The sequence below is a fragment of the Mastacembelus armatus genome, chromosome 17 (assembly GCF_900324485.2).
Source record: "Mastacembelus armatus chromosome 17, fMasArm1.2, whole genome shotgun sequence".
In the NCBI taxonomy this organism is placed as follows: domain Eukaryota; kingdom Metazoa; phylum Chordata; class Actinopteri; order Synbranchiformes; family Mastacembelidae; genus Mastacembelus; species Mastacembelus armatus.
In genome coordinates, this window is record NC_046649.1 from 10,328,338 (window position 1) to 10,340,777 (window position 12,440).

The window sequence follows — 12,440 nt, forward strand, 5'->3', positions numbered from 1 at the left end:
AGGTGAGAAAACAGCTAACTGGCTCTGTATAAAGATGATAAAATCTGCTAACCAGCACCTTTAAAGTTCAACTATTAACATGTTTGTTTAACCTAGAGAAATCCTGCAGTGTATAAATGATTGTAGGAAGTACTAACAGGGCTAACTCGTTCTCCATTTCAAGTGTTTATGCTAAACCAAGCAAACCGACGGCTACCAGTAGCTTTATATTTACAGACATTTTACAGAGTGGCAATGCTATAAAACAAATGAACACGTCCCAAATGTCGACCTATTCCTTTAAACTTGCCGAGGGACCAATTCACGGTTCTGTAACATGAAACATTTCTTCAGCACTTTTATTTGTATCCTTTCTTTTGTTATAGAGATTTTTCTTCACCTCATATTTTAAACAGGGAATGCATTACAGAATCACATTACTGCAACTCTCTAAGTTCTGCAACTCTAACACCCTAGTTATCCTAGCAAAGAAAAAGAAAACTAAAAAAAAAAAAAAAAAAAAAAATTAAATAAATCAAAGGTAGAAAGGCAGCAAACAAAGACAAGTAAACATAACAAAAACAAAAAAACAAAACGAAAATCATGTAAATCATCAAGCCATCCAAAGAAGATTGTGTTCCATTGTCATTTTTGCACAGAACCATGCAAAGGGTCAGGGTTGGTTTCTCAGTTGGACCCCTGATGTGTGTCTGTGTGGTTGTACATACCAGCAGACCTTGAGCCATGCCATTAATTGAAGACCACAGGAAGCTCTAATTAGTGGTGGTGAAAGGTAAACTACTACATATTTCATTGTTGTGTGTATGAGTGTGCAGCATTGAGCTAATAGTGAACTTTTTCTCCGACAAACACAAATACTCTTTCATCCTGTCTCACTTTGTCTCGGAACATTTTTCATTTCTCATGGTGTTAGTAGAAATAGAAAAAAAAAAGCTTTTCAAAACATTTAGAGTTGCTGTGTAATGGAGGCAATGTTATGCATTACATTAAGACATTTTCTTTAAATTTTTGGAGAGGAATGTATCTGAAAAAGGAATGCAATGCTGTATTCAGACTGTTAACATTGTAAAAAAGCTCTGAAATTAGTAATTAAATAACCCTCTACTATTTATACATTCAGGCACTGAAAAAATCACATGTCACTATGTAACTAAAAAAGATAGTCGCTCTCTTTTTTTCCCTTGGTAAGAACAAGGAAGCTGAAACCTTAAAGTTGGCAATTGTGTAAATTTTTCCTACCCAGTAGTAATGCCATATGCATCCCCTTTGCTCTTCTTTTGTGTGACAGTTTCCCATCCCCCTTGAGCGCATTTTCAAACACTGACCTGACGTCAGAACTTTCAAAGCCTGTCCTAAAGCACTCACGCTAACCTGTGGGAAAGAATCCATGACACTAGTCTTTTGAAAGGGAAATCCAATGGTTTGTCTCGCTCTCCGCACTAGACAAACAGATAGACGGATGTATGGGTGGACTGATGTCCTCCATGGCCTCAGTGGGCCAGCAGATGAGCCGAGGCCCTCGGCTCCACAGACCTACTTCCCCCCTCGTGGTTAAGGACTCTCCGGTGTGATAGCCAGCTCTCACCCCAGCGATCCTGACAGTCATTTTTTTAACTATACAAGGGCTTTTACAAAAAAAGCTAACTTGAACAGCCATACAATGGCTAAAACATAAACCATATCTCTACTTTATCTCGGTTTTCAGTCATTTTAAATTTTTTTTTCTGTTTTTCTTTTTTGGATGCATTTGTTTTTTTTTCTTGATTTAAGTCTTTGACTTTTTTGTTCTTTTGGAATAGCTCTGATCCAGTCCTGTGCTGAGAGGCTCAGTCACACAGGAATTGGTTTTTGGATTTGATGTTAGGTTGGGAGGAAGGAGAGATGGATTAGGTCAGGGGTCAAGATATGGTTTCATTATTAGTCCAGACATGGATTCTCCAGCAGTTACAGGGTTGGCTTTGGATGGGACAGAATGAGTGGACAAATGATTTGGGGAAAGGTAGGGCTTGAAGGTGATTGCAGAATGTTTGCCAGGGTTATCCACTGTCAGAGGAAGTGTGTGGTGCTGTGGAGGGTGAGCGCCGCCTACGGGCAGTGGAAGTCCAAGATCGCTCAGACCGTTCAGAGCGCTCAGAGGCTAGTGAGGCAGGCCGAAAGCGATGAACAAAGCCGTCCAGGAAGTCCTGCTGCTGCTGGGTTATGGCTTGGGAGATGAGGCAGGGCAGCGCCTGCAGGCTGCCCGTCACCGAGTCCAGCTTGTCCTCCAATGTGCCGATGCGCTTATCCAGCTCCTCACTGCGCTCCTGCAGCTCTGACACCAGGTCATACATCACATTCTGGGTCTAATGAAGGAGAGAATGTAAATGTGTTTGGGAAGGTGCACGAACAGGAGGACAGAGAAAGAAGAGGCGGAGGGAGAGGCAAGAGAAAAAAAAGTTGTTTTACACCTATGTATCCACAATGAGAAATTAAACGAATAAACAGAAGACACTGTATGTGTAACATGGCCAGGAAAAAGGCCTTTCGTGTAACAGTTCATCATAAAGTACATAAGTAGACAGCCTAAATCTGACTTACTTAGTCTGAAGGCAAGAAAATCAGGACAGGAAGAAGTATGGAGGGTGGTTGTATAGTTTCAGCAAGTCAGCATAGATTTTATCTTCCCAGCGCTTTAACAAGCAGCTCTTTCAATCCATTTATAGCTAGAGAAGGTCTTTAATGTTTTATGTATTTACTTGACAGAACTCATTCACATAATGAAACTGTCTCTATTATTTAGGTGCTTATTGCTCCAACCATAGATGCAGTGGGACCAGTGTTAATGTATGTGGTATCTACATATAATGTCTGTATGTGCTATGACAGTTGCATGAATAGTAATGTAATGTAATAGGATCAGTAAAACTTACAGATATTTCATTCCCTCTTAGGGCCACTTTCATACATTTCAAGAGAGTGTTGGACAAATGACTTCTTAAATTTAATATATTACTTTGCAAAGTAATTAGTTACATGGCAATATTACTATTTCTGAATTGTAATGCATTACAGTACAGGTGCTGAGATGTCTGACAGTGTTTGTAAAGTCTTAAAAAAACTAACACCACTTAATTTTTAATTAAAATGCGTTGTTATAACATGAATCACTGAGGTTGTAATGGCTATATTATTACCAAGATTTTATTAGTAATGTGTTATTTCTCTAATGTGTTACTCCCAACACTGCAAATAAGGTTATTTGTATCTTGTTTTCAACACAGAAATCAAAGGGTTACTTCTCTATAGGGTTTGATAAAGAGACACTGAGCCGTTGAACTACTATAGAGCGCACACAGATGGATCTGTCCATAGAGAGCAAGGGCAAGTAAACACACATTAAAGGAGCTGGCCTCAAAACCTTTTAAAATACACACTGGAGTGTAAATGCCATCCACATCAAATGAGGCTGCAGAAGCACCTCCCTTTGAACCCCCTCTCTGCTCTGCTCTGGTGGGTCAGCTGATGTCTATACAGCATGACAGAAACTACTGAGGCATGTCTGTATTCACCCTCTTAGAGACACACACTACAATGTGTGCTTCCTGAAACACTTAAGACTCACTTCTCATGCAGTAGGACCAGGCTTCAGTTGAGTTACCTTAGATGTTAGCAAAAACAGACTGCCAGTTCATGCATACATTTGGTACCAACAGAACATGAAGTAGGCATCTTAGTAGATGTAAAGGTAGTCGGGTTTAAAACAGGCTCTACCAAGAATTAAACTGTAGATTTACAATGAATGTTGAGATGATCTTAAGACTTAACCTGTCTTTCGGACTACACCTCGAAATTAAATGTGCCTAAAACTTTAGGCTATCGGAACATGACACAGGCCATATAGAGTCTTTCTTGTACTGGCAGTTTCATGAATGCCAAGAAATGGACGAGCAAAACAAGGAAGAATAAGTAGATAAACTCATACAACCCAAATTAACGCCTGCACAGAATACATGGACCAGTATGTACTAAAATTTACATCAAGTCACTTACTTCCTTTATTCAAGTAAATTACTTTAATTTTAAAACTGTGATAATTAATTTTGCCATTGATGCATTATGTGTGTTTGCAAACAATGCCTTATAAACATTTCAAATGGATGTCATTCATTTGGAGTCAGCAGGATTTAGTGTTTTGGGCTACACAATGAAAACAAAACAGATTTGAAAAAAGTGCTCAAATGCTCCAAGATTACAGAGGGAAGGAACTGCAGAGTGAGGCAGACTGTAAATAAACCGTTTTTCATTATACATAGTCACATGATCCATTGTTGATTGTTAATAGACTAGATGTAACTGATTATTGTATAAAAATATAAGATATTGCATTCTTTAAGGTAATTTAGGACACTTACCTTTGCCAGGTCCACCAAGGTGTTGGCCTGATCATTGAGCTTCCTCTGCTCCATCTTCACACTGCGCAGTCTGCGTGTACGAACAGGAAGGTCCAACCAGGCAGATGAGGGAAGGAGGAAGTGGGGAAGAGCAGGTGAGCAGGCAAAAAAGTGTGAATAAATGGAAGACGGGACAGGATGGCAGTTTGCAGGAATGGAGCATAGAGAGACAGGTCATTTGAGGTCATGAAGGGGCAGAGAGGACCAGTAGGGAGGAAAGGAGGAGGAGGAACAACACATCATTATCAGGAGTGCTCTCTCACTCATGACACTGAAAAGAGTGAACAACCTGCATGCATCATAAATACATATACTTTACAAATGTGTGTGTATATATATATATATGTATATATATGTATATATACACAAGCATTCATGGTCTTGCTCAATGCAATACCAACCAAAACATGCAAAATTGCAGAAGCATACTACACCCCTTTTTAAAAATATAAAGACTGGTTTATCAGGGTCTCTTTCTTGTTACAGGATATTTTTCTCATAATGGTGTGATGTTTTCAGGAGTAATTTTTCTCATATATATTTACCAATGACGGTGTTGACAGAGATGATCTTGTTACAACACAAAAAGAATCTGTTTTTTGAATAAGAGGGAATACATCTCAGTGTTACACAAAAAAAAAAAACGCATTATTATAATTGTATAACAAAACAAGACATTTTTACAGTCAAAGTGCAATATGCTTCCATGCAAGAAAACCCCAACATGTGTTTGAAATCACACGGTCTCATCTCTTTCTACCCAAAAGTAAGACATTAAAAAAAGGGGGGAAAAATGCCATGCCCTTTGCCAGTGCTACACACAGCTGAGTGGTAGGACTGCATACACTGGTCATTCAGTAAAGCGTGCAGTGACTGTGAGTGACTTTGTGCACAATGAAACGTGAGTATTTCAAAGCTGGATTGTGTGTGTGTGTGTGTGTGTGTGTGTGTGTGTGTGTGTGTGTGTGTGTGTGTGTGTGTGTGTGTGTGTGTGTGTGTGGATGCCACAGATAAAAGATGAAGCTTGCCAGAACAACTGTCTAATGACACTGCTGAACATACCGCAACATAGACATTTCAAATAACTTGCACAATGATATGCTGGACATGTTTTGTGATGCCTTCAACATTGTGCCTCCTTATCTCTAATCAAATACATTGTGGCACTGTAAAAACTGTTATCGCTGTTGTGAATAATGTGTCATTGTTCGCGGTGGCATCACACAGCCATCATCTGGATGTGTGAGAGGAAGAATTTCCCTGTTCGGCAAATTATGAGACAGGATGACATTCAAGGGCATTTATTCATGTGCAAATCAGTATATCAGAGCAGAGTGAGACTGCTCGCTTACGGCTCTATCTCTGCGGGAAACGGTTCAGCTCACATGTGTCCATTTGCTCAACTTTGTTATCACTTATGACTGTCGAAGAATATAGGCTAAGAGCTAAAAGTGCTACTTATTAGTGTAACACATTACGAGTACAAAATGATTCCTCAAAACCTTGTTGCATCTCATCTTTCTGAGTTATGTCTTCAGTGTCGTGTAAGCGTTGTCATTTAATCTCATATAAGAAAGGAAAACAAAGCAAAAATCAACTTTAAAGAAAACAACAAACATTTCAACCTCATTAAAACTACAGTACATTGCAACGTGTGTTCATGTCATCACAAAACCATCAGGACTGCAGGATGAGATCTGTTGATGCAGGTTAATATAGCCTCCAGAGCAGCTATATTAATCATGAGCAACATTGTACAGTACATCATAGATGATTATGAACTGCTGGCCAGGCCAACAAATCTTCAAGCTGTGCAAGATTCTTTCACACGTTCTCTCCAGACACCCCTCAATATTGACACTGGTGGCAAAATGTTGATGCTTTTTTTTTTTTTTTTTGTTTCATTCCATTCAAGGGGAAATGGGAGGGAGAGGGAAGTAAATGGAACACCAAAGTAAAGGAAAAAACAAAAACAACTCGGCATCCAGCATTTGTTTTTTGTTTGTTTTGTTTTTTTTTTGTTTTTTTTTTTGGGGGGGTAACAAACGCCTTTTTTCATGCATGTCAAACGTAGACATGGAGAGAGGAGTAGGAGGATGTTAAGGAAACAGTAGGAGGAGGATACATAGAAGACTCAACTTACTTCTGAGCTCTGCAGTGATAGAGCGAAACAAAGACAGAACACAGTACAGAGTTTTAACCCCACAACATTCACGAAACGAGTGCAACCATTACACTTCTCACTGAAAGCACAGGGTAAAAGAGGGTCAGAGGGAGAGGGGGACGGGGAGGGGAATAGGAAGGACAATTACACTAGATTGCAGTGTGTTTGCTTGTGTATGTCCATGTGTGCATGTGTGTGAGCATAACACTGAAAGGTAATTGTAACAAAGGCTAGAGGTAATACATATTCACAGCTATGACTACATTTCATCAGTTTAATAGCAATAGATCTATTAAAAACACAGCCAAAATATTTTGTACCACCAATAACATTAAATACAATAACATGGATGGAAGATATTAAGAACTATTTTTTAAAAAACAGAGTAATTTAAGTGTTAGAGCATGCTGAGTGACTTCTCCTTTGTTGACTGGTGGTAAACAACTGTCATATTTTCTGTCAAAGATTTTATTATTAAATTAGAAGAGACAAAGCAAATGCAGTGCAGGACTTACTGGTGAATGGCTTGGAGAAACTTGCGCTGGTGTTTCCGCACCTTGGCATGATCTATCTTTTTGACCAACTTGGTGTGTTTGTAGATGAGCCATGTTTCCCTGAGTACATTGGCAGCTGTGTTCTTTACCTGTGAGGCAAACATGAACATGATGTTACCAGTGACCTCCCTAATGGCTTGCACTGGTGCGACACACCCATTTCAGGCCATCGTGATTAATGGTATTCACTGAAAGAAATACAAACTACATAGAAATATGAAAATTAGTAATGAGTAACGGAGTAATGATTTTTAAAAATGCCAGCCCATACAGAAAACCTCTAAAACTGAAAATAATAATAATAGAAAATAATGTTTCAGGAAACCATGTAAAGTGGTGGGTCCTTGAGATGTTTTTTTTTTTTTCCCAACATTTCTGATCTTTATTTTATTAACATTAACATTTTACCTCTGGATACTTTTAGATTGTTAGGTGCCAGAAATGGGTATTCAAGAAAGCAGTTTGTACTCACATACCAGATAAGTTGACGTCCAACTTGATTTTCAACCTGTTGCTGACTGACGCCAGACTCGTGAATAATCACTCATGAACTCAAAGAGTGGTAAGGCACCGTATCTGATCAACACTTCTATAGCTTTTTTACAGCCCTCAACCCAGTCCTTTATCAGATCACTACATGCGTTCGCCAACTAAAGGCATCAACATACAAACAACAGCAAAGTAAAGGCCATATTGTTGGGGACAATCCAACAATCAATCCACTCTAAACCCGTATTAGTTAATACACTGGATACAATTCAAAAGTAGTCTTCTACTTTAAACCTCTAAAAACAAATGACATCAAAATGTGGTGCAGTGACCCTTGTTGTAAAAACCAAGCAAAATGCGGCAGTATACTGTGACTCACTCGTTTGCAGAGTTGTGTGTCCATCATGAAGTTGTGGACATGCTTCTCAGCCTTGGTCAGCTCCAGCTTCCTGGCTACCACTGCAACCACCAGTGCAGTGCAACCAGCTCCCTGTTGTATAAAGACAGCAACATTTTGTTTGAAAGCTTTCAAGATACAGTTTGTTGACTTTACTAGAAAAAAATAATAAAAAATGAGCTCCAATAAAGAGCAGCTCATGTTTGACACCTTATGCCGAACAACAAATATCTTGGAATGTTTAACTATAAACAGTCGGTTGGATTTGGCTGGTTTCACTTAAATCTCTACTCAAATACAACTAAAAGAACAGTGAAACTGTGAGGTTTTTAAAATATGAACGACGAAGTACAGTCTCAGGCAATTTCAGGTTCTTTCTGTCAGTATAACAAAATAAACACAAGCTGCGTTCACAGTTCACTGTTAGGAAATCAGTTTATCAAAAAAGCAGAGTAGGTGAAAACATACATGTGAAAAAAAGTAAGTAAGTAAGAATGGATTGTACACACTCACTGACTGTAAATCACAATTTGCTCAAGATCATAACATATTAAGCAATTTAAAGCGTTCCACAAGTAAAATTATATAGAATTAGCTCAAATATGTGCTTCTTTTTGCAGTAAGTTCATGACAGTGTGGAGTGTTAAGTTGAGGCTTAGTTTTACAGCTGTTCCAGTCAGAACTGTCTTGTCAGTATGTTATGTATTTATCTGAGAGAACAAGAGAGGAACCCACCATAATCCCTGTAAGCAGACACACGCCTTTCCCACAGTACGTGTGCGGTACCATGTCCCCGTAGCCAATGGAGAGGAAGGTAATCGAGATGAGCCACATGGCTCCCAGGAAGTTACTGGTCACTTCCTGTTTGTCATGATACCTGAAGTGATGAAGAGAAGCAGAAGTGGGAAACACACAGTCAGTAAAACTGGACACTGTTTCTTGAATGTGAGCATGCTGGAGGATGACGTGGTGCTGTGTGTGAACCAAACAGGGGTGGTGGGTGGAGGAGGTGGAGGTGGTGAAGATCGAGGAAGAAGAAATCATGGTGCGAAGTCTTACAGCTCTTTTGTACAGCCAGTTTGGTAGACATGTAAAAAATGCATCAAAGTTCATTCAGGGTGCAATTTTAGAAATGTGCATATTCAGTGGTATCGAGACACTGATTTATTTCTGTTGTTCTTTGCTTTTAAGTCATGTCTATCTGAGAGTTTAATGGAGAAACATGTTTAATGGGAAAGAAACTTAAATTGACATGTAGGCAGGAAAAAAGCAAATATAATTTGATTTAAAGAATTTGATGGAATGAAAAACCACCAAATGCGTGTTTCATGTTCAATGTCAATATAAAAATTAACCATTTGGTGAGATGAATGATACAGAGCATTAAAAAAAAATGGGTCTATGGCCAAATCACTTGCTCTTGTTGCACATTAGCATCAAACCTACAATTTCAGAAAACATGTTTCCGATGACAAAGAGGCCATGTCTCTGTAAGCGACTGGATAAAGAGTACCGCAGGTCAGACTTGATTTGACTATGACAACCCCAACAAATGTGTATCCAAAAATGCTGCTGCTTTAAATCAAACTAACAATAGGATTACTGGTCACCGTGTGCTCTAAATCTTTGTCCATAGAGTGTATGCTGCCACAAAAAAAGGTTTGGCAATGCAAATCATCACTTCAAACATGTTGTTGGCTGAAAATAGCTGACAGCCATGCTTGAATTGTCAGTCCAAAGGCCTGCGGTGCATACGCAAAGACATTTCTATTAAAACCACACTGTACAAAGCTGGATTGATGATGACATTCCCATACCTTTTGCAGCAAGACAAAAGTCCATCAAAGAGGCAAATCTGCCTTATCCCTCCCCACAATTCAACTTGCTTGATTATTCCCAATGGGCTGTCTAGGAGGAGATCAGATAAGATTTAATTTCAGAGTTCAAATCAAATATTTATTAAACATGTTGGCACTTCTCGCTAACAAGACAATGTAGATGGAGTTTAATTTCTCAGGATTTTGTTAAGGCTTTTCTCTAAGGTATTCTCACTGACCCAGTCATGAATTGCAAATGTCTTTGAACTATCCAGCAGTGACCCAGCATGTCAACTCAAAATGCCCAGAACAATCACCTCTAATTAGTGCACAAGTACAGATGAAAACTCTTGGGGCCAGACACAGACTTTAGCTCAACTTTCACTTTACATCAGAATAAATCCTGAGTTGGTTCCGTACAAATGACCGCTCCTCCAAGACAGTTCATTGTGATCAGATGTCATAAGCAAACTAATCATGCCCTCTGCAGTTCTTCAAACTCCCACTCTCAGTTTCTATTAATGCTCAAAGTCAAGGGGAAAAATAACTATGAGCACTGTTTTTTTTTTTTTTCCATAGAACGACAGAAAAGTGTGTGGTTTGTGGGATTCAAGCTTTAAATGACATGCAGAGAAGCAGTCTGTACAATACCATGCAGGAATAAAAAAACATGTCTGCATCCTGCATGCTTCAAAGCCAGTATATTGAGAGCAGGGGAATGATGGGAAAACCTGAGGTCCATTTAGAACTGAAAACAACCTCTGACAACTACTGCGGGATCACCAGGTGGCAGGGGACTGTACATCTTCTTAGACAGGCTTTCATTTGTAAACAGTGGGTTAGGATTGGGTGCGTAACAAAGGAAGAAGCTTATTGAATTTGACACCCCTGTCTCTTTTACCTGCATCCCGACACTTCGCCAGCCACCCTTTGATAGCTGCTAGGGGGCTAACCTTGATCAGCTGGCTAAATATTGTAATTGCAAGTGACTAGTATGTTAATTTCATTCATCTTGTCATCAAGGCGTGCAGAGAGTGAGTCATGTCTTCAAGGCAGGCAGAAATATGTGGCATCTTTTAGCACAGAGAACAATGTGTTACAGTGGTCTTCTCTCTGATGTACCAATAACCCAAAAATAGGCTTTACAAGCTAAATGTTTACAGAATGTGATCTGTTTTAATGCCTGTTTTTATAAGGAGCATGTAGCAATATTGTTTCAACACACAGATTTCTACTCTGACAGGAGATAGGGGAACAACAATAGGGAAGCAGAGACAGAGGTTGAACTGGGATCTGGTCAGTAGCATTTGAAGGCTCTCAATATACTGTGTCGAGTTTTGGAAGAGCATGGAGAAGAGCTGGCACCACTTTCAACCTATTCCAGGACAAGAGGTACATAGTGTCTAGAGCAGACAGTTTTATCCCCAGCTGTTAAATTCTCCCTGACAGACACTTAAGTGAAAGCATTATATCTTGGCATCACTCACTCAAATATTCCAGAGATTACGTTATTTATCCGCTATTGTATAAAATAATACTGTCATCCCTATGAGCTCTTAAACCTTGCTTCTGTGATGAGTTAGGAGTACAGCACAATTCACACAACACATGAGAAATTAGGTAAAAAAATCTAAGTCTAGATCTGCAATTAAACAGGTCGACAACAATAACAGGGAACGATAGCCTCTTCAAAGTGAACATCTTCATCAGTCTTTTTTAATTATCACCAATATATCAAACCAATGCTATGATGATTTCTGTTTATGTGTACTAATGAACAATCCATCATCACAAAGTGTTGTCGAGGTTGTATATATAAATGAGCTTATGGCACCTATGAGGAACTACTGGAGCCGCAGCTGATGGCAAAATCCCTGACAAAACACAATAATAATGATGGATCAAATGAGCCACATACTTCCCTCTGCTAACACACACACACACACACACACAGACACACACAGACACACACACACACACACACACACACACACACACACACACACACACAAAACCCATCAGGAATATTTGAAATGTCTGATTTAAAACACTGCAATTTACTGTATGCTATTTCTGTTTAAGAACAAAAGGAAAGGAATTTACAGCTCATAAAATGCTATCATGTGGACTATAATTTAAAAACTTAAAACTTGAGTAGGACTTTTGAAACTTGCAAACATCTCTAATGTTTGGACCCATGTATATTTGTTTGTATGTTTAGTTATAGCCCTTAAAATACTCTAAATTCAATGTAAATAATCCATTTTCTTAATGAAAAGTGTTCTTGCCAGCAATTATTTTACACATAAGAATACTGTGAAGCAGCCAGACTGTTTGTTTCAACGTTAGAATAAGGCAAAGTGTGTTTTCCAAAGAAGAAAGTTGCTTAAAGGATCCTACATATAAATGTCACTTATATATTTTGCATCTCTAATATATGCATCTGTTAAGAGGTAAGAAAAATAAACAAATAGCCTGATTCTACAGCAAACCTTCCTTCAGGCAAACCAATAACCATGCTTCTGTTTCTATTTTCCTCAGCTGGTCGATTTAAAAATTATTAAGTCCACATTCAAAAGGTGCTGGGTA

The 12,440-nt window shown here is 38.9% G+C and overlaps 1 protein-coding gene across 3 annotated transcripts in view; it reads right to left on the reverse strand.

The window, feature by feature from the left end:
• Window positions 1–535: 535 nt before the first annotated feature.
• Window positions 536–12,440, reverse strand: part of kcnn1a (potassium intermediate/small conductance calcium-activated channel, subfamily N, member 1a) — a 70,279-nt gene continuing 58,374 nt past the window's right edge. For 2 of the 3 annotated variants that reach the window (XM_026312591.1, XM_026312592.1), the window contains exons 5-9: window positions 8,770–8,911; window positions 8,017–8,127; window positions 7,110–7,237; window positions 4,392–4,461; window positions 536–2,342 (exon numbers count right to left, since the gene is read on the reverse strand). In XM_026312591.1, coding sequence (XP_026168376.1) covers window positions 2,037–2,342; window positions 4,392–4,461; window positions 7,110–7,237; window positions 8,017–8,127; window positions 8,770–8,911 — 757 coding nt within the window. In that variant the 3' untranslated portion in view covers window positions 536–2,036. Of the gene's footprint in view, window positions 2,343–4,391; window positions 4,462–6,421; window positions 6,674–7,109; window positions 7,238–8,016; window positions 8,128–8,769; window positions 8,912–12,440 lie in introns of those variants that run through there. The other variant, XM_026312593.1, reaches the window with a different exon arrangement.